Source organism: Rhipicephalus sanguineus, chromosome 3 (genome assembly GCF_013339695.2).
Source record: "Rhipicephalus sanguineus isolate Rsan-2018 chromosome 3, BIME_Rsan_1.4, whole genome shotgun sequence".
Taxonomy (NCBI): Eukaryota; Metazoa; Arthropoda; class Arachnida; order Ixodida; family Ixodidae; genus Rhipicephalus; species Rhipicephalus sanguineus.
In genome coordinates this window covers 186,844,758-186,853,787 of record NC_051178.1, presented here as the reverse complement: position 1 = coordinate 186,853,787, position 9,030 = coordinate 186,844,758, and the positions used below count along the sequence as shown (strand labels likewise).

General features: G+C 42.6%; 1 protein-coding gene across 1 annotated transcript in view; it reads right to left on the bottom strand.

Annotated features, from left to right (window-relative positions):
• The window catches only part of LOC119386187 (filamin-C), a 179,896-nt gene that overhangs the window by 2,704 nt on the left and 168,162 nt on the right, over positions 1 to 9,030 (bottom strand). The window contains 7 exon segments of the mRNA XM_049414247.1: positions 171 to 347; positions 1,213 to 1,317; positions 1,910 to 2,095; positions 2,855 to 2,959; positions 3,690 to 3,836; positions 4,706 to 4,831; positions 7,359 to 7,502. Coding sequence (XP_049270204.1) covers positions 171 to 347; positions 1,213 to 1,317; positions 1,910 to 2,095; positions 2,855 to 2,959; positions 3,690 to 3,836; positions 4,706 to 4,831; positions 7,359 to 7,502 — 990 coding nt within the window.

Below are 9,030 nucleotides of genomic sequence, written 5' to 3'. Positions count from 1 at the left end.
CAACTTCCCACACGGCTACATAAAGTAGCAACAGTGGAGGCTGTGTAATGTAGCTGATATCACGATGCAGCCAGCAAGTTGACGTATGGGCACACTAAGAGCTAAAGGAATCATTAACAGCTACCACATTACAAGCTGCAAATTATAACAACAAGCAGGTTTGCTTGTACCTGGCCCTCCCTTGCGAGTGTCAATGAAGGCCTTGATTTCCTTGCCCACTGTTCCTCCCCGAAGGCCATCACCAGAGCAGAGCACGCGACTTGCATCGCAGCTGGCTGCCACCATCACCTTGAGCGGACAGCCTTTCACCTGGCGCTCTGACCACATGACATTGAGGAGGTAGGCACCTGCAAATGCCCATTCAGGAGGCAGCATTGCATACATTATGCACACTAGACGGCTAGTACAGCATCAAGACACGACGGCACATGGTTTTGAAGTACATAGATAATGCAACGATAACAGAACAACTTTTTTTTCTTTTTTATCCCAGTTCCTCATGCTTCGAATGAAGCTTAGGTGTCAAGTTTACACTAGTCCTTAATTCTCTTCTGAATGAAAGACTTGTTAATACATCTACATAAAAAAAATTATGCAAGTGCTACAAACCTGCTGTGAAGCCAGGCAGTAGTAGTTTGCCAAGAGAAAAAGTTCTGGACATGTTCTACACTCATGAGCTTAACAGTGGATCTCTCTGTACACGCACTATATGGACAGAAATTTTCATCCAACCACATTTTGCCACTTCTACACTTGTAGTTATATTTAGTAGTTTGTGCATTTGCACTGCCATGGGTTAATAGTTGGTAGTTTGAATACAAAAAAAATAAAAAGGCATTCAAGACTATGCTGCTCCGCATGTGCACAATGCAGCTGCTTCTGAGGTAACCAATAAACTTATGCAAACTGGCATCTTTGTCTTATTGGACACATAGTTAATAGGAAAAGTAAGCCAGGCTCTGAAGTACACTGACTGAAGTACACTGATCTCTGAGACATACATGGTGCTGCTGCTTCATGAAAAAGGGAAATCAACTTTGCCTCCTCGTATTGTACCTGAGCTGCCTCCAGACACTGAAGACAAACTTAATAGTAGTATGTGCTAAGCCTCTCTAGATTTAACAAGGTGTTCTGAAGACAAGCTCATTTAGCAGTATTGCATGCTACACCAACAATCATGCACTCCTTAAATGAGAAGCCTGAAGAACATACCTGGGGTTGAAGGTGTATAGAGGGCCTTGTATGTGTTGTTGCCAAGCGGTACCAACTGCACCGGAATGTCGGTCTTAACACCATTCAGGCTCACCTCAGGACAACCTACGGAGCGAATAGAAAGAAATTGCACTACGTTAGTCTATAGTTCCAGTAACCTTGCACTTGAAGGGACACTAAAGTGAAACAATGAATTGGTTTAGATTGGTAAATTGTACTCTGAAAACTGTAATGACAATAGTTGCACCATCACAGATTTATTAATAGAGGAGAAAATTAAGGTCATAGTTTCATTTTTAAATTTCGTGCCAAAATCTTCGCATGTGATGTCATATTTCAAAGTGTATATTTTGTATTTTGGTGACATTGGCTCAATGAAATATCTTGAAACTTGGTATGTTAATTCTACGGCCTCCTCTGAGGACAATCTACTTAATTTTTACTGATTAGGAACTACGGATGACCTGGTAGATGCCGTCAAAATCTATGACCTCATGGCATTTGGTGCGGAAATTTTAAGGTGGTGTCGTTACCTGCATCTTCTTTTCGTGTGTTTTCTTGCTTACCAAGCGACTTCTTGCGGTAAGAGTGGTGTTTTTGGTATTGTGAAATTGTAATTTACTAATACGCAAATAATCATTTTTCTCTTCAGTGTTCCTTTAATGCTATCGCATTAAAAGTGCACAATTCTCCATACCTGGCCCAGCATCAGAGCCATCGATGACGAATTCAGCCTCCATGCCAACCTTGGCACCCGTCAGACCATGCCCACGCAGCACCACCCGGGTATGGTCTAGGACAGGTGGCAGTGGCTCGGCATGTGCCAAGAATGGCGAGTTAGGGTGCGGTACGTCGTTGTAGTACACATAAATAAAGTGGTCCCCTGCAAAATATTTAGAAACCAAAGTGCAACATGTGAGGTGCGAGTTTCCCGGCAGACAATTTAGCTCTATAACAATAACAGCATATGCTGCATGAGTACTTCAGTATAATGTGCAATCATACTTATTTGCATTTTTAGTTTTCTTGAAGTCAGAACGTTCAATATATTTCGGACAAAAATTAAAAAAGAATGTTAACATAATTTTATTACACATAGGCCACATCCCTGTGTTGTAAGCAGCACACTTTTTATGCATGTAAGAGTATTTGCAATTTCACTTTCATGCAGCGCATTCTGCCAATGCTACTGCAATTAGCATTACCGGGCAGCTTCACCTACTTCCCTAGATACTAATCTGCCCCACTGGAGTTGTGTAATATGCTAATTCGTGCAGATTCAGGACTTAATATTTAAAAGCCATAAAGACTTTTTAACTCCTCCTCAGTCAGAGAAACCTTGTTCTCTCCAAGTAGTTTCTTTGCCAAACAAATTTTATAACACTCACAGCCATTTGAAATCATGCAATTTATTCATATTTGAGACGCAAATATGGATCAAGTTTTTTTTTTACGAAATTTTTTGGGCCAGATCTCCCTCTACAGGTAAGGCAATCGTGACGGCTAATTCACCTGCTTATGACTGTTGACTGACAAAACAAAGCAATGCTTTAATGGTTAGGAGCGTTGGGCGGTGAACTCTGGAGCTCAGTTTTTGTTTTTAAACCCCAACCTTTTGCATTATTCTAGCCAAGTGCATTACCTTCTTCATCAGGTGTGAAAGTGATTCGGTATCGGTGGCTACTGGTTTGCTCCAAGTGCGTTTCCACAACATCTTCAGGACCACGCACTTCCACCTTCAGCTTGCCTGAAAGAAAAAATAAGAAGTCAGATAGGATGAAAACCACTTATAAGCAAAATCTAATGCAGAATTCACCGATTTTAAGTATAATAATAACACTTTGCTGTAACGTTTACGACGTCATCAATGCATTTGTGTGTGTATTTCTCTGGCATAGCAAAGGTAGCCACAGCCCTAGATTACTTTGCTCACTGATGCTAACGTTATTTCTTTGATGTAAGGAATACTGCAAGTCAGCACCAAGTAGGTTAACACCAGGTGAACACCAGGTAGATTGTAGTAGATCAAGAAGGCTACTGTCTCTATAAACCATCAGCAAATGCAATATTCATTCAGGGTCTTGTGTCAGTATAATTAGAGCCACGATAACTCTTTTACGGTATAAAAGACACAAAGCAATGATAAGATGTGTTGGGCTGTAGGTTAACAAACTACATAAAAAACAAACGAGCTGACCGTATCAATTATGCACCGGTGGCCCTGCACATCTATGACCATCATTTTTTTTTTAAATTTTATGTTGGCATCAGCCCGCATTCTGGCAATTTCATTTCATTTCATTCTTACTTGGTGCACAAATATGTTTGCACAACAGTACATGCCTTGAAGAGGTTAAGTGAGTGCACCGGACAAACTTAATTACAAGTGACAGTCTTTTTCTGTCCATTCGTTTCCTCACATTGCTCTGTGTGTTCCCCATAAAGGTCTCTTACTGCAATAACACAATAACACTAACCTGGCCCAGCATCGCCGACATCCACGGATATCTTCTTCTCCTGTCCTACAGTGAGCGGGATGCGGCCTTCATCATCCATGAGGCTGTCCCAGCCACCAATGGCTCGCACTTTTTGCGGATCGGCTACTTTCGGATGGAATGGGCTTCCTGGAAGTGGGACAAAGGACAGCATATAGAGTTCTTCGGACTAGGGTTGCGCAAATATTCGGTTATCTTGAATGACGAATCAAAAACAATTTTACTTGATTCCATCTTGCAATCAAATATTCTGTATTTGTAAGTACAAAATCTTTCCATAGTAGTTGAATATAAAAATCTTGAAGTGTGCATGATCACACGTAAAACTGGAGCAAAGCTGAGATAAATTCTGACCCAGCAGACCGAGAACACAGGAAGTTACATACTGAATTGTTTTATCGCATGACTTAAGAAGCCAGAAATTTCGTACTAAATCATGATCACTTGCACTCTTCCCCTAAGAGCCCTGGGAATGCAAAAAAAAAGTGCACATTTGTCTGGAATGCTCCATTTAGACTTTTAGGAAACAGCTCTTTGTGTGTGCATGTTATGACAGCAACCAGCAACTTGCTAACATTGCCAATTTGATAAGATGGGATCATTATTTTACAGCAAAAGTTGAACAGCTACTTTTATTTCAAAAGCTATCAATATTCTATTACATTCACTTTTGGTGCAGTTCCATTGCCAGCTGATTTGACCTAAAAGATTGCTACTCATACAGCCCTGCTTTGATCCTCTGCGAATTATTCTTTCACTTTACAAAAGCATCAATGAAATATATACATAGGCACTCATTTTCAAATGCGTCTGATGGCTTTGCTTTGATGTGACAGCTATGTGGAGCTTTTACATCCAGAGCACTGCACTGGATACTTCAAAATGTTTCCATATTTTTATCTTTATTCCTCTTTCCTATTACGCTAAGCTCAGCGCAGTAACATTACGAGTTATCCTGAAAAATAAAAGGATAAAGACACGAATGCAGTTCCGCTTACCAGGTATATCCTTGCCGTTCCAGCGAATGTGAACATCGAACACTCCGATCTCAATAGGCAGGTAGGACACCACATAGATGCCCTCTTCTTCTTCTTCAATAGTCAGCTCTGGCTCCGAGTCAGGCCCTGAATAAGGGAAGTATGTTTGTCAGATGACAAAGTAAGTTATTTAATATAACCAATGCCCTCATAGATAAACTACCAGCCACCTGCAGTTGGTGCTGTCCAGTGTAGTGCTGTCTACTACTCATAATAGCATAGGAGTGTAATCACTACAGTAGATAACATGAGTACACCTTCAGTGGAAATTTGCATGCTTGAATACTCGAGTCACAATAATATATGTCAATAAAGGTTTAGATGTATGCAAGAGGCAGTTACTGTGAGCAACAGTTTCCTTTGAAAACAGAAAACACGATATTCTAAATATACAGTGCACAGTTTAAATATGGAATCAGCAGAGTGCTATCTTGTGCTATCTTGAACTACAAGCGAGATCTGTATCTGCTTAGCATTGTATCATACCACTATACAGTAGAACCTCGTTGATACGTTTCCGAAAAGAACGCGGAAAATAAACGTATGATCCGGGAAAACGTACGATCCGAATCCAGTAAAAATTGAGGCTGACAAGGCCATATTGAGGTGCAAGGGAAAAAACATTTATTTCTCAAGAAACATGGAGGGACTCTTCGATTTTCGAACTCCTGGCATCTCGCTGGCAGCCAGAGGTCAGCCAGCTAGTTCCGGACCGAAAATAACGTCGTGGTCACGTGTATTGAAATCCCGAGACAACCCGAATATTGCAAAATCGAATTCTGTGACAACCAGCGTAAGCGTAAAGAAACGCTACCGCCATGTCAGCAGACGAAAGTTTGCGCCGCATGAGCGTCGGTCCTACTGCATTGCCGCTTGGAAATATGGGGCTAGGTTCACCGAAAAGCAGAAGTGATATTCTCGAGCATACGCATTTGGGATACGCTAACGTACGTTCGCAAGATCACGCGTGACTTGCCCCGTCCGTGAAGAAAAATCCGCCCCGCTAAAGGCTTAACAAGCTCAACTCTTCGCAGTGCACGAAACAATCGTGGTACAACGCGATATGCGAAATCTCGCGAAAGTGATAAGCGTCCCCGAAAGCGACAGCTGTTCGCGGCAATCGCATACTACGTTGCATACTCGCGCTGATCAGTTTGCGTTCTGTCTTAACTTCAGACACGAGCTATGTTCGCCGCCGCTCGTAATCGCACCATCTCGCACGGCGGAACGGGCTTTAAAAGATAACGCCCGGCATAATGGCAACTGAAGGTGAAGTCCCCAAGCACCCGCACTTTGATCTGTCGAGTCCTCAAAAAGATGGCGGCGAGCACGCATCATCTCGTTTTGGCGTCTGATAACCAAAAACTTTCCAGATATCTTCCAGAACAAATCTTTTCTGGCAGCTTCTGACGACCCGCTGGTAGGCAGAATCGCCGACTGGAATTGCGCCGGGCGCAGCAACCCAAAAACGAATGCGCTCTGGGAGAAAAGTGTGGGGGAAATTATCGGCCATATTCACTGGGCACAATGGCGGCGTTGCTATGGTTACAGGTTGCGGCGTGTTGTGCAGCGGTGGCGATGCGGCGGCGGCATGTGCGTTTCCGCGGCAAGCCGTTTGAAGATTTTGACGGCCAGCGTCGCCGCCTGCCTTCCGGTGTGTGGTTGACAGAGCGGCGATCGAGCAATTTGGAGAAGACACGGAGGGGACGATCGAGCAATTCGGAAGAGACGCGGAGGGGACAGTTGTGCAAAGCAGAGAAAGCGCGGAGGGGGAAAGGCACTGCGGAGAAGCTGCCGTCGCCGCGCGGCGGCCGTCTGCCACTTGTCGCTTCACAAGTACACGAGAGGGCCCCTTTTGCGCGCCTGAATGGGAGTTTCTGAGTACAAACGTATCATACGACGGCAGTTTTCCGCAGTGCTGAACGTTGCTGCCGAACAATCGTATTTTCCGGGAACGTATTAACCAGAACGTATTACACACAGCTGTATTGGGTTATTTTTAATTTTCGCGATTTCGAGCGTAGGAGCCGGGAAATCGTAGTAAGCGGGAACGTATCAACGAGGTTCTACTGTATTATGCAGAATTAGTTAGTTATACCACAAGATCGCTTTTATTTTGGTGCTTATACGTATTATGCAACCTAAAAAATTGGTACGTACATACAATACAAGCACACATATTTGACAAATGCGGCACACAAAGAAACTTTCTTTCTTTTTTACTCCTGCTGAGGTATTCAAACTTTTGCTCATTATCAAGTTCTGCTTGAGAAAATTCTATCATTTACAATAGCATATTGACCTGGGCTTGTTCTTACATTAAAAACAGCCCTAAAAAGATTGCATTTTTATCAGTTTTTTTATGTAATGTACATTGTTACATAGTATGATGCACTCAATTGCAGCCTGAGAAACACTGGATCATATTGAAATGACAACATAAAAAGTTCGTGTAACCACATTTTCCACACAGTGTTGTCCAATTAAAATTTTGTTTCTCTCACATGACAGGAAATACCTCAAAGTATTAATAAACACCAATGTAGCAAGAGCTCGCAGTTAGAGGATATCAGGATAGGCTTCCTATGTTAGAGACAGGTAGTAGGAAACTGACCATCGATCCTAACATCAGGTCGTCCCCATATGCCACGGGCATCAATCTTGAAGGAGGCCATGACACCACTCTGGGCAACCGTCAAGCCGCTCCCAGTCACCTTCGGTGTTCCCCCATCTTGTGCAATGAATGTTATTGGGCTCCCTGCAGAATAAAGAGGCATCAATCGATTAATGCACTTCAATTATCAAGAAATTCATGCTGTCTAAAAGTTAACAAATTTTCATGGATTACAATTAGAGCTGTGCGAATAGCAAAATTTTGGGTGCGAAGTGAATTCGAATATTGAAGTGTGAGTGCGAATCGAATCGAATATTTTTCGAATATTTCTAGAATATTTCTAGAATATTTTTCTAATACTTTGAAGCGAAATTGCAGAAAAAATGTTAGAGGATTCCTAAGCATATTCCAATGAGATAGCCACATGAAAGTGTTTCTTTTCGCTAGGTTGATGAAGCACTGACGGGGTGGTGTTTCATAGTTGTCTGATCAAGGATGAGGCAATGTAGAGGCTGAATTGTACTTATGTACGTGATTTGGTGCAACCAAAGCGTTGCCGACAACACTTTACACGTGACAGGCAAAGATGCCATTTCCTCAGCCTCTCCTCCTCTTTCAACTTCTGTGGAAACCCAACTGATGTGGCGGACAAGGGTGTGCTCCTTTTAAGTCCAGAGTTCCAAATCTGCCTCGTAGACGTCGATATATAAGAACATCTGAAATTTTGGATGCTAAAAAGCTTCGGCTTCCGATTTTTTTGGACTTCCTGCCCAAATTTCAGGTCCAAAACAGCATTAATTGAGGCCCCACCTCTGCCACATCTTTCAACTCCATGTTGGAACCAGCGTTTCCTTGAGTTAATACATTTGCGACCGTAGCAGAGCTCGAAAGGCAGCTTTGCCGCAATACCAGGGTGTGATGAGGTGAAGCATACTGAAAATCTAGGGACCACTTCCAATCGGACGTTGTCTTTGGCAAAGTTCGACCGTAACGGAGCTTGAAAGGCAGCTTTGCCGCAATACCGAAGTGTGATGAGGTGAAGCAAACTAAAAATTTAGAGACAACTTCCTATCGGACGTTGTCTTTTGGCAAAGTTCGACCGTAACGGAGCTTGAAAGGCAGCTTTGCCGCAATACAAGAGTGTAATGTGGTGAAGCATATTAAAAATCTGAAGGGGTCACTTTTAATTGGGCGTTGACTGTATTCGTTTTTGGGAAGTTCGAATAGTTCGAATAGTAAAATTCCAGTGTGAATCCAATCGAATAGCAAACACTATTCGAAAAATATTCGAAATTTCGAATATTCGCACACCCCTAATTACAATGGAATGTGATGGCGTGCTTTCTTCTAGTATACACTGTGGCATTGACACAGTTCTGTAAACATTCATGATATCAGTCAAAGCAATGCGGCGTTGGACTTAGCCAACCAGTCCTTGGGAGGGATAGAACTATGGGAACACCAAGTAATGATGGTTCCTCTTTTGCAGTGCAGTAGTTTAACTTCCTATCTCAAGTAATACACTAGCCTACATTGCCCATGACAGACTTATGCCTATAGCTTGTAAACAAGGGTGTCAGAGGCACATCTCATGAGTCTGTGTTTAATATGGTGGGGTTTGTACATGTATATGTTCACAGTCAGATAGTGAACTATGTACATCACGCAAGGC